Genomic DNA, 25,427 nt, shown 5'->3' with positions numbered 1-25,427 from the left:
CATTTAGTGCTTTCTGATTTTGAATTTAAAGGGCCTAGGAATTTAGCTTGTATTAAGTGTCAAGATAGACATTGTGCTGCATGGATATTGCTTTTTTTTGGGGGTTGTCAGGAAACTAAGTGGGTACATCAATCCCGATTATCTGAATTGTGGTGTAGAAATTGTGATTTCCGTTGGCAGTTAAACTCTTGGCAGAGAGAACTTAAATCGTTTACAGGACTACCTGGCCGCCAAGGGTTACAGTTGTATGAATCCCCAGAACAGAAAATCCTTGCATGGTTTAGGTGGGAAACACAACACTTAGTCGAACGTGCTTTGGGGCAATCTCAGTCGTGTATTTTGCAGACTAAGTGTGGTAGAAATATTCCTCTGTCACAGTCAAGTGTGATAGGTCCTATTTCAGAAGGTCAGGATCCCAACCAAGTGTGGAGGGATTGTTTGAAGGACCTCAAGAAGCTAAATCTGGGAAAAAAGAGATAGTCTTAAAAGTTTGTGACAGACATGATGTCTGGGTGGTTCAAAATAGTGCCTGGAAAGATCAGGGTGAGATGGAGACCTTATGCTATTGCTTTAATAATTTTCGCTTCTTTTGTGGACAGTGTAGACCATCAGGCATGGGCCCCACTTCAGCCCAAGACTAACATATGGGTCACCCTGGCAAACTTAACTAAACAGGAGGCTATTTGCCTGTCATTATCTTCTCCTGGAAATCCATTTACAACCTGTTTGGTTGGATTGCCGGCAGATCCCTGGCCGTGCCCTTCACATATACCAACTTGTAAGGTCAGCAATGCTAGGACGAGTGTGGATAATTGGGATCAATGGGTTTCTCACTTTCCTATAGCACCGCAGGAACCCCAAGAGTTGGAGCTGTTAGGGTCAGTGATGGCAGATGCATGTATTCATTTTAACTATAGAAGCCTGCTGTCAGTCAAAAACCATTCTAATGTTGTAACTTCCAGCATGGCTGTCTACCGTAATGCATCGGCCTGGTGCAATTATACAAAAAAGAGAGTGTCAGTCTCATCAAATGACCCTATTCAATTGCCAGCAGGATATTTCCTGATATGTGGAGACCGTGCTTGGGCCGGTATCCCATCAATGCTGCACGGGGGACCATGTACACTTGGACGGCTGTCTCTACTTACACCCAACATGTCCATGATACTTAACATGAGCCGCCATCGTAGAAGCAAATGAATGGCTCATGCATTTGCAGCAGACTGCCGAGATGATGTAAAGTTTTGGTCTCCAGAGGCCATAGTTGCAGCATCTTTCTTAACTCCAGGGGTATCAGCAGCAGGTGCTCATGCTATTTTAAACAAGTTAGGATGTTGGCTTGCTAAACAAACAAATGCAACTTCTTTGGCAATTTCTAGTCTTTTGCTTGATGTTGATTCTATTCACCATGCGACACTTCAAAATAGGGCTGCAATTGATTTTCTCTTACTTGCACAAGGCCATGGTTGTGATGAATTTGAGGGCATGTGTTGCATGAATCTTTCTGATCATGCACAGTCTGTTCACTCACAGCTCTCTGAGTTGCGGAGGTTAACTGGGAACTTACAGGTAGAATCGGGCCTTGGTATTGATGGATGGCTCAAATCTTTAAGCTTAGGATCATGGTTACGCTCTATTGTTAAGGTTGGCATTATAGTAGCCATTGTAGCTTTGTTATTAGTATTAATTTTGCCATGTTTTTGTATATGCTTACAGAATATGGTGCAAAAGATGATATCTACCACATTCAATCAAACCATGCTTGTTCAACAGAAAAACAGGGGAAATGTGGAGAGCTTTGTGGATAATTGGCTAGCTGAGAAAGGCCACTTTGATATGATACCGTTGGATAAGGTTCGGGGAAACAAGCTGGGGATTAAGTAGTCAGTGTCCAATCACTGACAAGAGTCATGGTGACCTTGCTGCAACATGAAGATGGGGGAGAAAATTTTTTGCCAGAAAAATGAAGATAGCCTAGGTAGAATAGCCACAGGAATGTAAACATAGAAACAAAATAATCATTAGAGCATAGAAGTAGGTGTAGTTGATTCATGTGTGTTTTAACCAATAATGAGCTCAGCTTTGCAATATGTATAAGCTTCATTAACACCAATATAAATATGTGTGAGCTATCAATAAACTTTGAGATTTGTTGTTCACACATATTGTGTGCTGCAATTCTTCCGCCGACCTGACAGGGGACAAATACCATCTGGAGCCTGTGATAACTTTAAAAGTGGGTCCCCAAGAAGAAGAATTGGAATTTGTAATAGACATAGGGGCAGAGAGAACCTGCCTGTTAAATATTCCAAAAGGTTATAGTGTGAGCAAACATATAGTGAAAGTAACAGGGGCAAAAGGAGAAAGTTTTACATTTCTGGTCATTAAAGATGTGGTAATTGAGACTAGAATTTGGATGGGAGATGTCTTATTGGTCCAGGTAGCAATTTATTGGGGAGAGTCTTACAAGTGCAGTTAAGAATAGGGGTTATACCAGAAGATGGGAAAATGACAGCTAGAGTTTTAAAATTAGGTCATGAAGATGAAGAAAAAAAAAATCAACAAAGAAGTTTGGGCTGGAGAAGGAAATAGGAGAAGATTAAATATCAACCCCCTAAGGGTTACAATTGAGAGAGAAGATTGTCCCATACGTGTACGTCAGTATCCTGTATCTTTAGAAGGATGGGAATGTTTGAAGCCAGTAATAGAAGGACTAATAAAGGATGGGGCATTAGAACCTTGCATGTCTCCTCATAATATCCCTATTCCCCCAGTAAAGTCTGATGGGAGTTATAGACTAGTACAAGATTTAAGGGAGGTTAATAAAAGAACTCAGACTCACTACCCAGTGGTAAAATATCTTAGACACTTAATAAATAAAAGTAGCTGGAAACCCAACCATGAGAAAACTGCAAGAATTTTATTCCTTCTCCCTCCCTCCTCAAAGAGGGAGATCAGAAAATTACCTAGATTATTGAAATATTATAGATTATAGATTGAGGGGTACACACAGGCAGCAAAATTTGTGTATGAAAAATTGACAGAAGGAGATGATATAAAACGGACCAAAGAAGATATTGTTAAATTAAAAGAGTTAAGTTAAAACTAGCCTAAGTACCAGCTTTAAGCTTACCCTTGTTTGAAAAAACCTTTATCATTTATACATAATTACAGAAAATGGAGTAGCTCATAAAATTTTAATTCAGGAGTGAGGAAGAGTAAAAAATATCTAGTAGCTTATATATCAAAGATGTTAGACCCAGTAAGCCACAGCTAGCGAGTATGTATTTAACTTATAACAGCTACTGCAATCCTAATAAAAGAAAGTTGTAAGCTTACTTTTGGAAGTAAATTAGTTAGGTTCACCTCGTACTGTCTGAGGTGTGTTGAATAAAAAAAAAAAAAGTAAGAAGAGAAGAAAGAGACAAGTTGAAGTAGGGGGATGGTTAGCAAACTCTGAGATGTTGGAATGTGGAGTGATCACGTCTTGGTGCTAGAAGAGAGCAGGAGTGTGAATGTGGGTTTTTTGCATGAAAGGCAGGGAAGTGTCTTAACACATGGTTGTTAGGAGGTTATTCAATGCCGAACTGAGGTCCAGAAAGGGTTTAGCAGAATGGGCCCTGCTTGAAGAGAAAAGAAGATAAGTTGACTAGAGAAAGAAAAAGAATGTCAGGAGCACCTGGGGACGCCACGTTTGGGGTTTTCAAGGTTGGGAGGTGTCTGACCACTACCTATGAGAGGCAGGGTCTCGGAGGCTGCGGCAGGGACCGATCCATGGAGGTGACCTGGCGGCGGTGCTGGGAGCAGATGACACAGGTTTACCGGGCAGGAGCAGGCTGGCTCCGTGGAGGAACTGCTGGGGTGGCTTCCAGACTGTCGGGGTCCCGAGTCCAGGATGGCAGCGTCGGCCCCAGTAAGCGGGCCGAGAGAGAGAAGGAAAGAGAGAGAAGAAGAGAGAGAGAGGGGGCAAAAGAGACCCAAGGCATGCCCCCAGGGCCCCATGCCCGTGGCTGTTCTCCCCTGCTCCAGCCCTGCATCGAAGTGGCAGCACCGGGGGAAGGGCGAAGAACGGCATTGACAGCAAGGCCGTGAAGGGAGGGGGAGGGGGCTAGCACTAAATGATAAAATCAAAGCAGAGATTGCTGATTCTCCAAACCTCACAAAGTGGTTTGTTTTTCTTAATTAAGAAGTTTTTTGGTTTTTCTTCTTTTGTGTGTTTTGTTTGCTGTTAAAAATAAGTTTGGTTTTTTTTTCCTGAAGAATGGGTTTGTAAGGCTAAAACAATTAAATGCTGCCCAAAAAGTAAAAAGCAATAGATGTGATACATCTCGTGTTAAATTGGTGTAGCTTTTCTTATTTAACTAACTGTAACTCACAGAAAGAAGAATTTGCCTCTGCAGCTATTAGCACAGCTGGATAGAAGAAGAAGAGGCTGCTGTGGAGAAAGCTTTTAGCTAAACCCAGAAAGTTTGGAAGAAAAGCAAATGGTAGAAGTTAATGCAGTATTATCTTTATTACTATGCTATTAAGAAGTCCTTTCCAGGTACTACTGAAGCAACAATCAGAATCACAGAAAGAGGGTGAATTCATGCCAGCAAAATCAAAGAACTTCTGAAGGAACCTGAGGAATGGACTATCACATTTAAACCGGGTGATACCAAATTGAATTTCAAACAGAGACTGAGTGGCAATGGTTTGGAAAAAGCCAAATGATCTAAGAAATGTACAAAGAATAACACTGAATTAAAAAGTAAGACAATGCTTATATCACTGGTTTCAAGCAATGCCTGAATAAAAGATCTCCTTTGGGGAGGAATACTTCAGATAGAAAGATCAAGACTGTTTTTGAATTCTGACCTTAGCCTGAGAATTGTACAGGGGAGAAGGGGAATTACCATTTCCATCAGTAAACTTCATTTGATTCATTCCAATACTGGACATGATAGCTGGGTTATAAGTAAATGCTTGAATTGTGAGAATAATTAGTATTGTGGGTCACAAAATTTATGCTCTTGTTGCAAAAAGTGTTAAAGTAATAACTTTGTTTTGTGGATGGGAATTATTAGTGCCTGTTGAATGAGAGATACCTGAGGAACAGTGGGAAACCACAGTTAAGGGGTGGCAAAAACTATTTGCCTGGAAATTAGCTAAGAGAAAGTGACAAGGAAATAGAGGGCAAGACCAGATTGGCCTCTATATTCGCCACCAAGAAGATCAAATACACCTGCTGTGGGTTGCAACCTCACAGGCATGGGAGGTGGGAGTATAAGCCATACTGGACCTCTGTTATTCCTGTTTCTAGCACTCATTTGTTGTCTTTTCCCTTTCGGGATACCAGCAAGATCATGTCACAAATGCTACAGAAAGCATCACATGGAAAGAAACCAAAGTTCCTTTTTTATTACACACACCTATGTCAACAGCCACTGTTATAACCCATCCAAATTAAGAACCTGTAGGCAAAAAGGAGAAAATTATTGGATTACAAGAAACTTAGGAATAAGTGGTAATAGACACGGAATGGAATGTCCAAAAGGAGAGAGATGGATTTGTTTTATATTTAATCTTGAAGATACGGTTCAAGATTTGGTAAAAAAACAAGTAGTAAACGAAAAGGTAAAACCAGCACAGCAATTTAACTCTGTATTGACCCCAAATTATATGTTGAGTCGTATTACAAGACTCCAAGCAGGTATAGAAATGATAACAAATAAAGCTGCCCAGGCATTAGAGTTGATATCAAGTAAGCAAAGCCAAAGCTGTAGTGTATCAGAATAGGTTGGCTTTAGACTATTTATTGGCCAAAGAAGGGGGTGTTTGTGGAAAGTTTAATATGTCAGATTGTTGAAAATTGATGACCACAGAAAAGTCATTCTAGCAAAAGCAAAAGAAATCAAAGAAGAAAAAAATATATATGCATATAATAACCCAGGTACCAGTCCAAAAATTAGAAAACAATGTTAAAACCTAGCTGGTGGGGTAATGTATTAGAAGAAATTAAGATCTTTCATTTTTTGTGTTACAACTGTTTCTATATTTCTTCCTTGTGTAATCCCCTGTTTTGTTTTGCCAGCATAGTCCAGAAGATGCAAGTAGATAAGAAATATTGCTCAAGCCCAATGATTTACAAAGAATAAGAGTGGGGATTGTGAAAAATGCATGTATTTTATGATTATCTTTTCTCAAATATTAAAATGAATATTATATGTGTTGTGTTAGAAAGTAATGCTGTATTAATTCTCTTAAGTAGTGTGTTAAATATAGTTTTAGGTTATAAAAATTGTTAAAATAGAAACGATGCTATGTAGGATACTTTTTTTAAAGAAAGGACTCGCAGCGAGATACCAGCCACAGGACACCTAAATCTTTCAAAGAAAAGGAATTTATTACCCTCTTATCAGAAGAAATGAACTTCCTCCTGCCTCGAGGGCGCTGTTAGGGTTCGGAGGAAGAAGTTGACGATGACCAGACAGAATCCTGTATTTGAATGGAATTTATGCATCATGTATGAAGTGTATGACTATGCAACAGGCTATTGCTTTTAAGGGTTAATCCTTTGTCCTTTGTTTCGGGCTCGTGCTACCCTGAAAAAGGTACCTGGACGTGCGTAACTCTTTGTCTTTATTGTCTCATATTGTCCTAATTCAAATTGTCCAAAATATTATTACTCTAATTGTATTACTATTTTTATAACCATTTTATTACTATTAAACTTTTAAAATTTTGAAAACAAGTGATTGGCGTTTTTCACAGCTGGAACTGCCGGGCATCCCGGCAGGCAGGGGGTGTGGGCTACAGTGTAGCAAAAAACCCGGAGCAGTGGCAAAGAAACGGTGGGGGGCAGGCAGTGGCAGCCCGGCTCCCAAATCCGGCAGGGAGAGGCTCTCTGGGAGGGGGAAAGGGCTCGGGATCCCGGGGTTTCCCCTGACGTACCCGAGCAGATGGTGAGAGCCCTTTTTTTTAGTGAGGTAGGGTGTTAATAATGTGAGAAATTATACTCACTTCTAAAAAATTTTAAAAGGTTTATTAAAACCTTATCAAAACTACAACAGAAGACTGAATAGAGAAAATATTACGGCACCGAGAGGAAAGGATTTTTCCCGCCATGTGCTCATCCACACAATGGTGGTTTCGCCTTTTAACCCTTTAGCCGCTCCCAAAGTTCTGTCCATCGATTCCTTCTTCGCTGTCCAGTGGTGGAGTTTGCTTCCTTAAATCTTGATTGGAGGTTAGATGTTGCCATAGTAACAAGACGACCCTCCCAAATGTCCAGAAGCCAGGCCACTTCCTGATAACAATGCAAGGGGGGGGGGGGGGGGGTGTAAAACATAAGTCTTTAAAACTTCTCTTAATATATATACATGATATTTGCCTTTTAATTGTGAGAGTCAACCATCGCATTATTCATCTATGACAATAACATCCCAGTTCAGGGGCTGCTTTCACGAGCAAAGGCTCACCCACGGCAGAGGCAGAAGAAGCAGGACAGGGCTGGGTTCCGTCGGGCGGCAGCAGCAGCCAATTCTCCTCCCTCTTCTTCCCCCCCCCCCCCCCCCCAGTCAGCAGCAATCAATCGCCCGACTCTGAGAGAGCTAGAAGCTGGACCCAACCCCTTCCCTCAGCCGAAATCTCCCTATATCTCTGCCCTTTCTAGGAGAATGCCCCCTCAGCTAGGATAGTAAAGCCAGCTGCACTCCTCCCCCTTCTCTGTGGTTACTTCTTTTGTTTCTCTTAAGTACCGGCCGTTATTGTTTCTTAGCAACAAAATGGGAGAATATTCCCTAAGAGAAAGAAACAAAAGGAAAAATCCTAAACCTCAACAACATACTAATTCCAAATCTGATCAATTGTACTGGAATGAGAGAAAAACTTTACTCGATTTTGACCTTTGTCCTGCACAGACCACTTGCTACCTCATTCGAAGGCAGACACGGCAGTGTGCGGTATTGGGTGAAAGCTGAATTGCATAGGCCTTGGCTTCTACCAGTAAAATTAAAGAAGGAATTTACAGTCTTTGAACATATAGATATCAACACTCCTTCGTTACTGGTAAGAACTGACATAACTACTCATTCCTTTTCTAGCATAAAAATAATGAAGTATAATAACTGAAACAACATCAGCATGTAACTTTACCTAATATTTATTGGCTAGTTTAAGTACAGCTCTTCTTTTAAGTATTATATCAGTTTAACAACTCTTTAACTGCTGGTATTTTGAAGGCTAAGTTATCCTGTACTTGGAGTTGCTTGATCTTTACAAGACGTAAAACGCATTTTTCGGTCTAAACTGATACTACCAACTTGTAGACTCTCATTAAGGAAGAAAATTTGGTGAACTGGTCCTCTTAAATTATAAATAAAGAATAATCTATGATGGAACAATGCAATGCTTAATATTTTAGTGAGGGGTTGCAAACTTAAAAACACAAAGTAAAAAAGTTACTGCCGTGCATAATTGGTGTTATAAATAAAAAATCTGCCAATTTTTTGGGGGAAAAAGAGTTGCAAAACCAGTTTAACCAGTTGCTGCTAAAGTAAAGTTCTACCTGAGGGTGGAGGGGACATGGGGGAGCATCAGAGATGATACAAAAAAACAGCCTCGAGACCAGCATGCCATGGGAAGGAACTCCACCAAACTTACTGAAAAGACCCCAAAAACAACGAGCCAAAACAGAATTAAGAGTTCAGAGTAACACCTGGACGTGAGGAACAAAGTACCAAGCCTGCAGAGATGCTGAAAACCTTTGTTGCCCCTCGCCCTAAGCAGGAAGACTTCAGCTGAGGCCAAGACCCTGGATGGCAAACCTGAAAGTTGTGAAACACGGGGTTACGCCCACTGCTCTCGTGAGGACAGGACCCCCAGCTCTGCCCTTTAGTGCACAAAGCTGCACATTCCTCCTCCTCCAAGTCACCCTGGGAGAGACGATGAGACTGCAGATCCCCGTTGAGCTTCCCAACCTTGAGCTGATCACTTTTAATAAAGGCATTAAAAGGAGATTATTTCAGCTGGGCGCTCGTCTGGGATAGCCACACCCAAAGAGGACACCAGGACTGGCCATCTTGGACCTCCAGGACAGCTGGCTATCAGGACCAGAGAAGATCGGCTTGGGACCAGTGACGCAGAGGAGCGCTGGACTGGTGAGAAATATCCAGCAATGGAAGTAGGAGATGAGCGAGTGTGTGCGTGAGTGAGACGAGGGCTGGCAGGTCGCACCCTTGACCTCAGTGTGGACCCCTTGGTACCGCGATTCCAAACCCTTGGGAGGGGGCCAGCCGGGAACAGAGGGAAGCAAGTGGAATAAGCCTGAGTGAGTCGTCTCCTAAGGGGGAGTGAGGGCCCCCCCTCCGGGCGTGCGGAGGAAATAGTTGTATGAGTGGCACGCACCCCCGAAAGTCCTGACAGAGGGAAGTCAGGCAGATTGCAAGTCCCGAGAAGGATTTGGGCAAGCTCACAAGCCCTGCAGGCAAATTAAGTCCTGACAAAGGGGTCAGGCACAAATCCCAGCGAAGGAAGCTGGGGTTTGTCTTTAAGTCCTGATATGGTGAGGCCTAACATTTGGAAGGTTAGGCAAACTAGAAATCAGGCAGCTGTTTTTCCTGACAGAGGGGAGTCAGGCAAGAATCGGCCTTTTACACCGGGGTTTCGTGTTTTTAAGTCCTGATAGATATAAGACCTGACATTGGTAAAGTTGGGCAATCAAGAGATCAGGCAGTTGTTTCAGTGTAAAATCCTGAGCGTCAGGCAAATATATTTTTCTTGAGATTACCTGTCAGTAGAGGCAACTTTGGGATTTTTTCTGTTGAGACCCGAAAAATGGAAGGGTGTAATAGTAAGAAGACAGGCAAGAGATTGAGGAATATACCTCCCAATAGTCCCTTAGGGGAACTGTTAGAGAAATGGGATTCTATAGAGGCCACGGAGGGATTCGATAAGGTGAAGATGATCCCCTACTGTGTAGAAGTCTGGCCAGAATTAGAGGTACAAGGAGGATGGCCTTGGTGTGGGACAAAAGACAAGTGGATGTGTCAACAACTGAGTCACTATCTGACAGCTCAGGAGGATACCGATCCTGAGCAATTATTGTATGTAGCTTGCTGGTTAAAGAGTGTTATTGGGGATGAAGGTGTGTGAATTTGTAAGGTGCAGAAGAAGAAAGAGGGGAATGAAGGAGGGGATGCTGGAATTGGTAAAAGATGGGACCCCCTGGATTATTTGCCTCCTGCTGCCCCTCCACCTTATAATCCTCTTCCTCGGGCACCTCAAATGGCAGATCCGGTTCTTCCCCCAGCTGCCATCTCATTACCGCCTCCTCTAATTCCTTCTTCTACCTCTTTGGCTTCCCTTATGGTAGACCCGGTATCTCCCCTAGTAACCACTCTCTCACCACCCCCTTCGGCTCCTCCAGTTCCTTCTGCACCACCACAAGTGCCTACTCCACCTGCTGCATTCTCCACTCCTTCTCAAGCTCCACTTAATATGTACTCAATATGTACTCAATATGTTGCAGAGATAAACCCCCAGGTGTGGGCTGAAGGGGGAAAGCGAGGCTTATTGGACATTCAACTGATAACAATAAAAATGCAATATGATACTTCACCCATACGGGTTAAGCAGTATCCAATTTCCCTAGAAGGAAAGAAGGGGCTTGCCATAGTTATTGAACAACTGTTGCAAGAGGGAATTTTGGAACCCTGTATGTCACCGCACAATACCCCTATACTGGCAGTTAAGAAAGCTGAAGGGAAATATAGGATGGTACAAGACATGAGGGAGGTCAACAAAAGGACCATTGCTAGACATCCAGTTGTGCCCAACCCATATAGTCTTCTAGGCCGAATTCCAAGAGAACATGCTTGGTTCACTGTTATAGATTTGAAGGACGCTTTCTGGGCGTGTCCTCTGGCAATGGAATGTAGAGAATGGTTTGCCTTTGAATGGGAGGACCCGAGTACAAAAAGGAGACAACAGGTAAGGTGGACCCGATTGCCACAAGGGTTCACGGAATCCCCCAACCACTTTAGATAAGCCTTGGAGGGTTTGTTAGAACAGTTTGTCCCTGAAGAAGAAGTACAGATCCTGCAGTATGTTGATGACTTGATGGTGTCAGGGAAAGGAAAATATCAAGTCAGAAAAACTAGAATTAAGCTTTTGAATTTTCTGGGGGAGAAAGGACTAAAGGTTTCCCAAGAAAAGCTACAATTTGTGCATTCAGAAGTAACATACCTGGGGCACATAATAGGAGGAAGGTATAAGAAGTTAAGCCCAGACAGAATTTCAGGTATTTTAGCTCTCCAAGCCCCAAAAGCAAAAAGAGATGTGAGAAAACTCCTGGGCCTGTTTGGATATTGCAAGTTATGGTTAGATCAATACATGCAAAGTGTAAAATTTTTATACAATAAATTAGTAGCTCCAGATCCCCTAATTTGGACAGCTGAAGATGACCAACAATTGGAGAACCTAAAAGACAAATTGTCTTCTGCCCTGGTCCTAAGCTTACCAGACCTCAGGAAGGGCTTTGACCTGTTTGTGAGTACGGAAGGAGGTATAGCCTATGGTGCACTAACTCAAGAGTGGGGAGGCTGCAGAAAACCTGTGGCTTACATCTCCAAATTGTTAGATCCAGTGGCTAGAGGCTGGCCAGTGTGTATACAAGCAGTAGCAGCAACTGCTGTCCTGATAGAGGAGACCCAAAAATTGACCTTACAAGGAAAAATTAAAGTACATACTCCTCATGACCTTAAAGCAGTACTGAGACAGAGGGCTCAGCAGTGGCTAACCGATGCCAAAATATTAAAATATGAGATAATACTAATGAACACAGATGACTTAGAATTTATCACATCCAATGCCCTCAATCCAGCACAATTCCTAATGGGAGAGTAATAAAGCCTCTTATTTGGCCTTATCATAAAGCAGAGCACTAGGGCTCAGGAGCTCAGTCCCTGGGTAGGGACCGGGTGCCCGAAGCTAGCTCGCTCATGCCAAGGCCGCAGGGCTACCATCTAGCAAGCATGGTGATTATCAGCTCTATAGTGATTGCAAGCTCTCAGGATTTCAGCTCTGCTTGCTAGGTAGTGGTGCCCTGGGCTGGAGGCTGCAGCAGACGGAGAGAGAGGAGAAGGAGAAGGCGCAGGCTGTTCCACGGAGATGGCTTTATTTGGGGAGGTCCGTGAAGGGTCTCTGCTCTTCTTCTTTCTCCCCTAATGGGGTACAGTATGCTTCTTTTATAGGGTTGGAAAGGATCCAAGCTTGACCAATGGGTAAGGGGTTAACATGACATTGCCTTATAGGGTTACAGGGGTAGGTTAGGGGGTGGAGGACAGAAAAACAGGAATTTTCTTTTGCTGTTTCAGCATTCCTATTGTTCATATCCTCCATGGTGCTTTTCCTAAATCTATGGGGTTTACTACAGGAGAGCCTATAGAGAATTTAGAACATGATTGCCTTGAATTGGTTAACCTCCAAACAAAAGTAAGAGAAGATTTAGAAGATCAGCCTCTAGCAACTGGATGAATCTTGTTCATAGATGGCTCTTTGAGGGTAGTAGATGGAAAAAGGGCTTCAGGTTATGCCATTATAGATGGAGAAACTTTACAAATTGATGAAAAAGGGAAACTACCCTCAAACTGGTCAGCTCAAAGTTGTGAAATATATGCCCTGAAAAGAGGATTAGACTTACTGGAGGGAGACTGGGGAACTATTTATACAGACTCCCAATATGCATTTGGGATAGTTCACACATTTGGGAAAATATGGGAGGAGCGTGGGTATTTAAGCTCAAAAGGAAAAAGCTTAGCCCATGAGAACCTGGTCAGATCGGTATTAGAAGCTCTACAGAAACCTACAGAAATAGAGGTGGTCCATATAAAAGGGCACCAAAGAGGAGACAGTTTTGAAGTTAGAGGAAACCGACTGGCTGATCAGATAGCAAAGGAAGCAGCTTTAGAACCAGGGGATCCAGTAAAAATTTTGAAAGCAGAAACTACACCTGAGGAGAAAGAGAAGAACCCATATTTAGTGAAAAAGAATTAGAGGCTATAAAAGATTTAAAGTTACTTCAAGGGCAACGAGGGGAGTGGTTAACCTCAGATGGACAAGTGTTTTTGAACAAAGCACTGGCTCAGACGGTGCTAACAGAACTACATAAATTAACTCACTGGGGAGTCCAAGGATTATGCGATCATTTCTTAAGAAATAACCTATGCATAGGCATATATGGCCTAGCAAAAGCAATTACAAGAGGGTGTGTCATTTGTCAAAAAGTGAACCAGAAAGTCATGAGAAAGGTAGCACCTGGAGGGAGAGAATTAGCTTTAAGACCTTTCCAGAGCATACAGATAGATTTCACTGAGATGCCCCCAGTGCAAGGATACAAATATTTACTGGTTATAGTAGATCATCTCACCCATTGGGTAGAAGCCTTCCCAACTAGAAGGGAAACAGCCCAGGTCGTAGCAAAAGTAATCCTGGAGAACATTATCCCCAGATATGGAATGGTGAACACCATAGACTCAGACTGAGGTCCACATTTTGTGGCCCAAACATTGCAAAATATAATCGGAGCTTTAGGAATAAAATGGAGATTACATACTCCGTGGCACCCCCAGAGTTCTGGGAGGGTGGAGCGGATGAACAAAACTCTCAAAAATGTATTGACTAAATTGATCGAAGAAACAAAAATTACCTGGCTAAAGTGTTTGCCCCTAGCGCTTTTGCGCATCAGAACAAGACCTCAGTCTGACATAAGGATTTCACCTTATGAAATGATGTTTGGACTGCCATTCTTGTTAACACCCTATAGCACAGGAGACTATCTGGAAGGAGAAGAGGCTACCAGAAAGTATTTAGAGATCATTGGAAGAACTCTGGAAGGACTTAGAAAAAGAGGGTACCTCCCTCAAACTTCCCCTCTTGACCCAAAAGTTCATAACATTAGCCCAGGAGATTTGGTTTTGATAAAATCATGGAATACGGGACCATTAATGCCTAAATTTGAAGGCCCCTTTCGGGTACTCCTCATCACTAATTCGGCTGTGCAGACCAGAGAAAAAGGTTGGACTCGCATTACAAGAATAAAAGGGCCAGTCTCACCCCCAGGTACGGGACCAGATTCGACATCAGTTTCTTCCTCTGGCATTGGACCAGATTCCACACCACTCTCACCTCCCGGCACTGGACAAGAGTCAACCACATCACGAGTTAATTCACCTGAGTATACCGTTATAAAAGGACCAAAAGACTTAAAGTTGACTCTCAGAAGGAAGAGTCAAAAAGACTGATGAACTGTATAAGAAAAGAATTTATATCATAGCCATAACAGAGCTTAAAATGTTTCAAGACAGTTCTGTGTGTAAAATAAGTTTGTAAAAAGTTTAAGACTGTAAATAAGTAATTCTGGTTAAGTTCCCCCAATTTAGTTCCAAAGACTCCAGGTTAATCCTCTACAGAGCACTCCTCTAAGAGAAACCAAAATTAGTAGGGAACAGACCAAGAGAGGTTTAACCAGAGAAGTGGGTAGAAGAGATTCTAAAGAGCTTGGAAGCTTCTTCTCAGTAAAATTCCCAAAGAGGCAAGGCTGGGTGGGCAGGTCGTGCAAGATGACCCATACTGGACTCTTGGGAAAGGTAGTAATGATGGCTCTAATTGCTGGTGGTGCTCTGGGGAGCCCAGGAGAGCCGTGCAGATGTGACGGTGTTCACAGGGGTTTTCAGGTGAGGGAAGAGACAAAAATGTTGACTCCATGTTCAGAAGGCTTGATTTATTATTTTATGATATATATATTACATTTAAACTACACTAAAAAAAATAGAATGAAAAGTTTCATCTCAGAAGGCTAGCTAAGCTAAGAATAGAAAGGAATGAATAATAAAGGTTTGTGTCTCGGACCAAGAGTCCAAGCTAACTGGGCTGTGGTTGGCCATTAATTGTAAACATCCAAGATGGGCCAATCACAGATGCACCTGTTGCATTCCACAGCAGCAGATAACCATTGTTTACATTTTGTTCCTGGAGCCTCTCAGCTTCTCAGGAAGAAAAATCCTAAGAAAATGATTTTCATAAAAAGATGTCTGTGACATGCAGTAAGTGCTACCAACCTCTCTATGAGGAGGAAGAAGTGAGGTCCTTGTCTAGAGTCCGCATCAATTCTAACCCTAATTGTGTTAACCTCTCCCAATTGGTCCTTTATCAAGAAGATATAGCCCAGAATACTGCCACTTTTAGGCAGCAACTCCTGTGGGAGTGCCCTGTAGGAGAAGCCTGGTTGTGCTTTGAATGTGATGCTGCTGAAGCAAGCTTAGTAGATCTAGTCAAAAGAAAAGAAATAGTAAAAGCAGTAAGAAAGATAGTTTGTAAAAGGTATTTTGCAGTAAAGAATTCGGCTACACGGTGGATCCCAAGAGATCCAAATAAATTAGAGTCTGTTGAGAAAAAAGAAAGAGACAAGTGTATCTACCATGAAGTATATGAATTTTATGAGTGTACTGAAAAAGGGATAAACCCCTTTTGGAAAATGAAGGAACTGTGTAAATATTGGGAATGCCCAACAGAAACTAATAACACATTTTGAGAGAGCCCTAAACACCTGGTTTTGATCTCTGGTACTACAGCATACACTAAATTGTCAGGAGACTGGTCTGGCAGCTGCACCGCTAGAATGATAAAACCAGCTTTCTTCTTATTACCCAAAGAAACTGGATCAAGTTTAGGAGTTCCTATATACAATGATTTAAGAGAAACGAAACAGAAGAGGGAAAGTGCAATAGAAATTGAGAGAATCCAAAATTGTAAGAGCCAAGTTCAGACCCCGATATCTATGTTAAACAGAATCATCAGGCTCCAGGCAGTATTAGAGATAAAGAATGCAATCATTAGAAACATCTCAAACGAAATTAAAAAACTAGCATATGTAAATAATGAAGAACAAACTCCTACGCTTGATTCCAGTTGGTGGGATAACCTATGGATTTTCAAAAAAGATTTAGGGGAAAAAGTAGTTTTCCTCACGGTGTGTATACTTGGAGGATTGCTCTTTTTACTATGCTTACTTCCCTGCTTCATTAAAATAGTAGTATTGGCCGTGCAGACCAACCTAAAGATCTCAAAAAATTCTAACCTGAAGAAACCAAGAAAGGTAACAAAGTTAAGTAACCATGATTACCAGAGTGCTCAAGAAATCTATAAACTATACAAAAAATTAAAGAAATATGAAGCTCATGAGTCAGAAATTGCAAGTTGATGGGAGCTTAAGTTTAAGCTCAATCAAAAAAAAAAGAGGGGGGACTGTTATAAATAAAAAATCTGCCAATTTTTTGGGGGGAAAAAAATAGTTGCAAAACCAGTTAAACCAGTTGCTGCTAAAGTTCTACCTGTTTGTTATTGTAATCACCGGCCATTCTCATAAATGGCTCCTTTTGTATCAGTATGGCCCAGCCTGAGGCTAAGTTGTCCTTCTCCCCAAACGGTAGGTGGAGGGGACATGGGGGGGGGGCATCAGAGACGATACAAAAAAACAGCCTCGAGACCAGCATGCCATGGGAAGGAACTCCACCAAACTTACTGAAAAGACCCCAAAAACAACGAGCCAACACAGAATTAAGAGTTCAGAGTAACACCTGGATGTGAGGAACAAAGTACCAAGCCTGCAGAGATGCTGAAAACCTTTGTTGCCCCTCGCCATAAGCAGGAAGACTTCAGCTGAGGCCAAGACCCTGGATGGCAAACCTGAAAGTTGTGAAACACGGGGTTACGCCCACTGCTCTCGTGAGGACAGGACCCCCAGCTCTGCCCTTTAGTGGACAAAGCTGCACATTCCTCCTCCTCCAAGTCACCCTGGGAGAGACGCCCCGTTGAGCTTCCCAACCTTGAGCTGATCACTTTTAATAAAGGCATTAAAAGGAGAAAAAGTCTCCTGCCCTGTTTATTTCAATTGGTAATAACCATATGAATAGTTTTCTACTGATGGGGAGGAAACGATCGCAATGCTGTATAATCCTTTTCTGAAATATCATTTTATTAAAATGACTTTAATATCACAACTGCTCTCAGTGAGGATTTGATTTCAGTCTGGCCTAAAATCCTTTTTTTTATCCCCTTCTCAAATTTTAATCTAGAGGGGAAAGAAAATCAGAAGATCATTGAAACAGATTTCTTGTGTGTATGGGTGAATAATCAGCTTGCAAAGAGACCTTGTAAAAACTCCATGAAAATCGAAGGTCTCTCATTTGACTTTAGTGGGCTTTGGTTCAAGCCCTAAATCCTGGTGTTGTGTAAAATAAGTCTTTTTAACATAGATGAAACAGGATTATTCGGAAACTGAGGAAATAGCAGGAGTAAAGATTACAGTAGTTAAGCTTAGTTATTTTGTTTTGGAAATGCAGCATAATGGAAAGTGTGAAGATGTTCTAATTTGCTGTTAGTTAAATTAAAAGCTCTGCAGCATTATGTTGGGATGTGTAGGCTATGAAGCCTTTTGTTTTAACCTATAGAGTATTTTCTTTTAGTATTGTTTTAATTGTAGCTGTAGTATGGAGGATCACAGAAAAAGCAATACGAATACACCAGTGGAATTAGGACAAACATTGTATCTGTATAATGTTGTTTAAACTGCTTGAGACTTTTCCTATGGAAGCAGCTTTGTTTATCAAAATATGTAATAATAAGCACATTATGAAAATTATTATTTTCGTGTGTTGGTTTAAATACCCGATGAGATTCATGGAGCTCCTAATTTGATGGACAGTACTTTTCTTCTTCTTGCAGTCACCCCAAGCAGGCACAAAAGAAAAGACTCTATGTTGTTGGCTTTGTACCTCAGGCCCAATATCTTTAAGTGCCAAAATTGAAAGAAAGGGCTACACCCCAGGTATGTGATCCTATAATCAATTCTGTGTGGTTTTCCTTCCTTTTTAAAGCTGGAGTCTGTACTACTGTTTTTACATAAATGAAACATTAAGGATATTTGTACCACATCAGTCTGCATTTAGCAATCTTCTCTGCATACCCTGTTAACTAAGAGAGCGCTACTTGCATCTCTAGAATGTTCAATGACCTCATCTGTTAGACTGGCATGTTTTGAGTGTTAGACTGTTTTTTGGTTTTTTTTTGAATGCGTTGTTTTCATTTTCCTTTTAAAACATCTCATGGGGATCTTGTTTCTATTAGCATCAGTGGATGTGGTTTTTTTCAGGTAGAGCAGTGATAGCAGCATTGTTATAGCAGTATAAAGAATGTGAAAGTTTGCTTAAACTGCCTTGTAAATGTAAAGAGAAATTGAAATTCTGGTGTGTTTTGTTGAGATTTTTTTTGTTTTTTCTTTTTTTTTTCAGGTGAATCAATTCAGATCTTTGCTGAGATTGAGAATTGCTCTTCCCGTATGGTAGTGCCAAAGGCAACCATTTACCAAACGCAGGCATTCTATGCCAAAGGGAAAATGAAGGAAGTCAGACAGCTTGTTGCCAACCTCCGTGGGGAATCCTTGTCATCTGGCAAAACAGAAACCTGGAATGGCAAACAGTTGAAAATTCCACCTGTTTCCCCTTCAATCCTTGACTGTAGTATAATCCGTGTGGAGTATTCACTGATGGTATGTTGGGGAGTCTGTTTCACTCGCGAGAATGAGTAGCTTCCAACATGCCATACAAATTTCTAGCACAGCATTTTGTGATGATTAGTGTTATAAATGATCAAATCGGGAGCCAAATTTATCAAAGATTTATTAATTTGTCTGCGAGACTGAAGTTCGGTCTTCGAAACCACCTCAGCCAAAGAGACAGCGTCGAGCCCGGGATCGGCGCCGGGTGAACACGGATCTGACCTCCTGAGTGTCAGAGTTCCCCCAGTTCACACTTGCGGCTTCACGCAGGGAGGTTTTATACAGTTTATTCTGCCCGAGGCAAAGATGATCAAATTTTCTTTGTGTCTCTTCACATGCATTGCTTTCCATGTACAGAGGTGGACAAAAGCCTCGTCCAGGTGTGCCATTGGTGTCAATTGGCTTTGGAAGAGCCGTGTATTCAGATGTATCAGGGTGGCGCCACTGACTATCGGAAACCAATGATCATCGCCCTGGAAGCTTCTATTCTTATGTTAAGGCATCGGTTGTTATCTTAACAGTGCATCCAGGAACTAGTTGAATCTGAATAAGACAGCTGCTCTGGGCCAGAGTAGTCAAAAGTCATGGTTTGGATTTCACAATATTTTTATACCATACATTAATAGCATGAATTATCCCTACCATATATTACAATCCTTCCCCATTTATATCACTAATTAATTCATGCTTCTTTTATAACCCAAATTGCTAAATTCTTTCATTTCTACTTCTACCCGCCACCATTAAGGGTCTTTCACAAAAAGAGTAACCTCTATTACACTACCCTGTACTCCCCTTGTGGAACACCCTGATACTCAATATTATTTATATTCGTTTTCACTCGTTTCTCAAATTTCGCCAATACTTAGGCAGCATTGCTGGCATACTTCCTTTCTCCCAGTCTCATGATCTTAGATGTGTTGCCTCCGGAAGCCACCTCCAGGTCCACGGGTACTATTGCTATCTGCATCCCTTGGACCACGGAATGGATCAGTCTAATAAAACAAGAATTAAGACAGGGCAGGAATAGGATTCCGCCTACTGAACACAGCACAAAAAACATAACTTGGTTCCACCAGGCCCCATCGAACAGTCTGTCCCACCATGAAGATTGCAAAATCGAATTCCATTTTTGAATGGGGACATGGGCCACCTTCTTGATTTCGGCTGCCAATCCTCTTATGGTTTCCTCATAATCGTCAATCTCAATACAACATTCTGATTCATTGAACTTTCCACACACTCCCCCTTCTTTGGCCAGCAAATAGTCTAAAGCTATTTGATTTTGGTACACAAATGCCCGTACCTGGGTGTGCTGCCAACTAAGTAAATCCAAGGCTTCGGAGGTGTGATTTGATACAATTTCCACCACTGCCTGCAGCCGAATCAGCCTGTTCAGTAGGTAAATCGGAGTCCTATACCCATAGCTTCCATCCTGGGCCCACGTGGCCGGTCCATAATAATCAATTATTCTTGCAGCTGGCCACTCTTCCTCCCCCCAGGTTTGTTTGCCACTTATCACCGCTATCATCTTTTTCAAGCTTCTCCTCTCCCTCCTCAGGGTCTCATACAGAGGAGCCCCTAGTAGGTTACTCTTTGTTCGAGGGAGAGTGAAGAACACTCGCCGGATCATGCCTAAAGTGCATGATCCTTTCCACCTTGGGGGTAACTCACTGTATGCCTTCTTCCCACAAATCCAATAAATTCCATCTGGGGCTTTCCACCTGATGTTTATTCTCCCTGGGTCTCCCCAGTATTCCCTCAGGCCCTCCAAGGATTGAAAAGGGTTGGCTCCAGGATTTTTGACCCAGCACAGTCCTATCCTTTTGTTCCATTCACAATGCATCTCGTTCTTCCGGCTCCAGTACCCCGAAGGGGGTTCTGGCTGCCAGACCTTGCTTTTGGTGTTTGAGTTCACTGTCAGGGTGGACACACACGGAGTGTATCCCACCATTTCGGTGTACTCCTTTCCTTGCCGACTGATGCAGATAGTTCCAATCACCCTCTGGTCCAAAATCCATCCCTCAGGTCTCTGTGCCAATTTTGAGACCCTTGGATTGTCCCAGTTCAGAAGCTGTTCTGGAGCCAAACCTTCTCCTTTCCAAGGCCATTTCTCTGCTGACTTCAGCCCCCCCACAAATCCAGCAATTTGACAATCCTAGTTCGGTTGCAATTTCTTGCATCAGGTCAACGAATAGATTCCTGTCCGGGGAAGGTAATTCCCCATCAGCATATTGTTTCTCCAGTAATTCATACTGTTCTCCCAGAGTTTTTAATCTTTCCTGTTCAACTCGCTTTCTCCTCATTTCTGACTCCCTTCGCTTCAGTTCCTGAGTTATTTCTCTCATTCTTCCCTCAGGATCCTCATCGTCTTTATTTTTCGTGAAACAGACAACCTGGTCATATTGCAGGCACACCCTATCATCATTTGCCTGTGCCAAATCCAATATGATTGGTTCTCTGTTCAGGGTAAATTTGCTATCAAATTTAACATTTCTCCCCATCCAATACATTTTCCCGTTCATCATGCATATCCCCAGCCTCGCATTGTCGTAACACAATGGATTCACCTGGTGATACGCGACAAAGATCGATTCCGTCTTTTCCCCCAACCCACATGGTTCGGTTGCATTGGTTACAAATGGGGATTGACATTATTTCTGCATTTCGTTTCCATATCTGGTGTTTGTGCTCATCTGACTGCCCGTTCCTTAGCCCTGCCTCAGGATTGATACACCAAGTCCCGATCTCCAATCACACAATTTGACCCTCGTGCCGTTTTTCCAACAGTACCTGCCAGGCTCCTTGAGACATTCTTCCGGGGCTTGGTATGCTGAGGGTCTCCCGTCCCCTTGCACAACTGGGACCACCTGAGTGCAATTTCCGCACTCATCTGCGGAGCTCTCGTTTCCACCTCTCATCGGGACCTCAATGTGCAGACTCTGCGTCCCGCACACGGCTAGGCTCAGGCCAATCAGGATTCCCACCAGGCGTACTCCTCTGCCTTTTCCTCCGCCCCCTGGGGTGCCACCAGCGGCGAGGAAGACCATCTTCACAGCAGCAAGACTATCCTTCAGGGAACACGTTCTCTGACCTAGCCGCATACCTCCTTTTAAAAGTGCCCCACCGTGAAACCCTGACGGCATCGGAACTACACGGTACTTTGATGGACTTCCAGCACTCCACATCCAGAATCTCCGCTTTTGATCTAAGCTTTCCACGCACCCCATTCTGAAAAATCTGCAACCACTCTTGTGAATCTAATTCAATGATTCCCAAATTTGTGGCTAAGGTTAGGATTCGGTCAGTCAGCTCGAGCTCTTCCTCCAGACACTGAGTGCACAGCCCCTTCGGCCACTGTCCCCTTCTACAATGAACGACAAACACCCCCTGACAATATTCACACTTGAAGTGTACAAACAGATAGCATACACAATCAGACAGTATACAACTTATCCGCTCGCCGTCGGTCATTTACAAGGACGTTGGAGTCTGAGTTTCAGGTCGCCTGGGGAAGAAGTGACCCTCCACTCGGGCGCTTCCTCCTGTTGCTCGACTTTCTTCACTCTAGACGCGTGCGTCCAGCCTTTCTCCGCCGTCCGAACGGCCGTGTCTGTTGTCAGGAGCACAAGAAAGGGACCTTCCCAGTGAGGAGAGAGGGGTACTGTTGTTGTTCTATTTCTAGAGTCCCATATTGTTGTTGTCAGATTTCTAAAGTCCATACCTATACCTCCTTGGTGTGTTCTTATGGCTGCAGATCTTCACAGCACAGACTCCTTCTTCTGCATCTTGTTCTTTCTCAGTTCAGGGCTCCTCCAAAGCTCTCCCTGACTGGCTAACCCGCCCCCTTTTATCCCAGTTATCTTCATTAGTTACAGCTGCAGCCCATCAAGGACAACCGGGACCTCCCGGGGCAAAGCCTGTATACAGATATTCAGGTACAATACATTTCCTCTACTATAGGTTACCTCCTTCCACACTTTTACAAGCACTCTGTCACCCGGTTGGATTTTGTGGATAGCGAATCCCAGAGGAGCACTCTGAGCCACTATCCCTTGTTTTCTGAGTTCTTGCAAATTTTTGTTGATTGCAACCAGATACAGTTGAATCTGACAGTCCTCAAACCTGGGGTGTCCCACTGGCATTCCATGTCTATATGGCATTCCATATAACATTTCAAACGGTGAGAGCCCCGTCTGCATGCGGCATCGTTTGGATATTAAGCAATGCTAAATGCAGGTATTTCAACCAAGACATCCGAGTTTCTAAAATCAATTTAGATAACTGTGCTTTCAAGGTCTGACTCATTCTTTCCACCTGTCCTGAACTCTGGGGATGACACGTAGTGTGGTATTTCCACTGAATGCCTAGCGCATCAGCCGTCTGCTTAATAATCTTTGATGTAAAATGTGTCCCTTGGTCCAAATCAATGCTATTCAACACCCCATATTGGGGTACAATTTCCTCCAACAATTTTCTGGACACCGTCTGAGCCGTTGCCCGTGGGCTAGGAAAAGCCTCCACCCAATGAGTCAATTTGTCCATGACCACAAGCACAAATTTGAATCTCCCCACTTTTGGCAACTCCGTGAAATCAACTTGAATCCTTTCAAATGGTCAGTACACAACGGGGTGACTCCCCAGGGCGGCCTGTTTTGCCCTTGTCTTGTTAATTCTCTGACAAATCAGGCACCCTTTTACCTCTTGTTTGGCCAATTCGTAAATTCCCTTGCTCATGAAAAATTTCAAAATTTGTTCTGCCAGGGCTTGTGCCCCCCAATGTGCTCGCTGGTGCAGTTTCCGCAAAATCCTCCTGGTAAAACCCTTAGAAACTAGTTCTCTCCCGTCAGGTAATGTCCACTTACCTGCTTTCAATTCTCCTCCAATCTTTTCATAACATTCGATCTCCTTTTGAGAGGGCTGGGGAGGATCATCTGGGACCTCAGTCCCTTTGATCTCTGGGGTGCTCACCGTCATCAACGCTGCGATTTTGGCTTCCTGGTCCGCCAAATTGTTTCCCCTGGTCCGGAACTGAATTCCTGCCTGGTGTCCCTTTACATGGACCACCGCGATTTCCTCCGGCCCCCTTAGAGCTTCTAAGATTTGCCGGATTAATTCTCCGTGCATCAGTCCCTTCCCCCTCATGTTGATCAGCCCCCTTTCCTCCCAAATTTTCCCAAAAGTGTGAACCACTCCAAAGGCATACCTATAATCTGTAAAAATTGTTCCCTTTCTCCCTTTCAGTCCCTTCAAGGCTCTCAGAACTGCGTACAGTTTGCAAGCCTGTGCCGACCAACTTGCACTCAGGGGACCTGCTTCAATCACCTTTCCTGTCCTTCCATCCACAGCTGCGTATCTTGATTTCCTTTTCCCCTCAACTACTCTGCTTGATCCATCCACAAACCACTTTTCTCCCTCATCCAACTCTTCCTCTTCTAAATCCTCCCTGATCTTTGTTTGCAATTCAACCACCTCCACGCAATCGTGAATCAGCTCCTCTGAAGCTTCCCCAAACAAAACTGCGCAGGGTTCTGCGCTGTCGTTGTTCTCAACTCCAAGTCCTGCGAGTGGATCAAAATGGCCTCATACTTCAGCAGCCTTGCATCAGTGAGCCATTTGTCTGCCTTCTGCTGTAGTATGCCCCGCACATTGTGCGGTACAAATACTACCAACAGTGCGCCGAAGGTTACCTTCTTGGCTTCCTCCACCAGCAATGCTACAGCGACAATTGCCTGCAAGCAGGTGGGCCAGCCCCTGTTGACCGGGTCCAAAAGCCTTGACAAGTAACCTACCAGTTTCCTGACCCCTTCCCAGTCCTGCGTCAGCACCCCATGTGCTGTGTGACTGCTTACATCCACGAACAACTGAAAGGGTTTCTTCAGGTCAGGGAGGCTCAGCACTGATGCCACTGTGAGTGCTTCCTTGATTCCCCTGAATTCCTCTTCGTCTGCTTTCGTCCACTTGATCCGGTCTGTGGTGAGTTTCTCATATAGAAACTTCACCTTTTCACTGTACCCTTTAATCCACTGCCAGCAATATCTCAACAACCCCAGAAGCTGTCTGACCTCTATTTTTGTTTGTGGGGGTGGTAAGGCAATAATCCCTGCCACCCTCTCTGGATCCAATTTCTTTTTGCCCTTGGTTAACCAATGTCCCAAGTACCTGACCTCTGGCTCTGCGAACTGCAACTTCGACTTTGACACCTTCAACGCCTTTCCCCTAAAAAGTTCAAAAGCTCAATTGTGCTCGTCCTTACGACCTCCTCCCTCGGACCTGCAACCAACAAATCATCTACATATTGTAACAATTTTGTCCCCTCTGTTGGTACGAAATGACTTAAAACCTGTTCAAGTGCCTGCCCAAATAAGTTCGGGTAGTCCACGAAGCCCTGAGGAAACGACGTCCACCTGAGCTGCTGCTTTCTGTTTGTCTCCGGATCTTCCCAATGAAATGCAAAGTAATCTCTGCTGTCCTCTGCTAGAGGACAAGTCCAGAAAGCATCCTTCAAGTCGATCACACTGTACCACGTGTCCTCGGGAGAAATGTTATTTAACAAAGTGTAAGGATTCGAGACCGTGGGGAACAAAGTCTTAGTTTTCTGATTCACAGCCCTTAAATCTTGCACCAGCCTAAAGCTGCCGTCTGTCTTCCTCACAGCCAGAATTGGGGTGTGGTGCCGAGACATGCACGGCTCCAACGTTCCTTTCTTTATCAATTCGTCAATCGCCGGTTTCAATCTCCTTCTCCCCTCCATGGAGATGGGATATTGTTTGACCCATATAGGGTCTTCTGGTCTCTCAATTTTGACACGAATCGGCTCTATGTCCAGCCT

The 25,427-nt window shown here is 43.3% G+C and overlaps 1 protein-coding gene across 7 annotated transcripts in view; it reads left to right on the top strand.

Moving 5' to 3' along the window:
• LOC139598995 (arrestin domain-containing protein 3-like) overlaps positions 1–25,427 on the top strand; it is a 60,183-nt gene that overhangs the window by 21,091 nt on the left and 13,665 nt on the right. For 6 of the 7 annotated variants that reach the window (XR_011682125.1, XM_071445926.1, XM_071445929.1 and 3 more), the window contains 3 exons: positions 7,902–8,049; positions 17,764–17,866; positions 18,330–18,586. Coding sequence is in view for 6 of the 7 variants with exons in the window: in XM_071445926.1 (XP_071302027.1) it covers positions 7,902–8,049; positions 17,764–17,866; positions 18,330–18,586 (508 nt within the window). In the remaining variant the exon portion in view is untranslated. Of the gene's footprint in view, positions 1–7,901; positions 8,050–17,763; positions 17,867–18,329; positions 20,716–25,427 lie in introns of those variants that run through there. The other variant, XM_071445931.1, reaches the window with a different exon arrangement.

Source organism: Agelaius tricolor, unplaced genomic scaffold (assembly GCF_023055355.1).
Source record: "Agelaius tricolor isolate 1412-34295 unplaced genomic scaffold, bAgeTri1.0.p SCAF_21, whole genome shotgun sequence".
NCBI classification, from domain to species: Eukaryota; Metazoa; Chordata; class Aves; order Passeriformes; family Icteridae; genus Agelaius; species Agelaius tricolor.
Note: the sequence above shows the minus strand (reverse complement) of the source record. Positions and strands in the feature narration are given on the sequence as shown.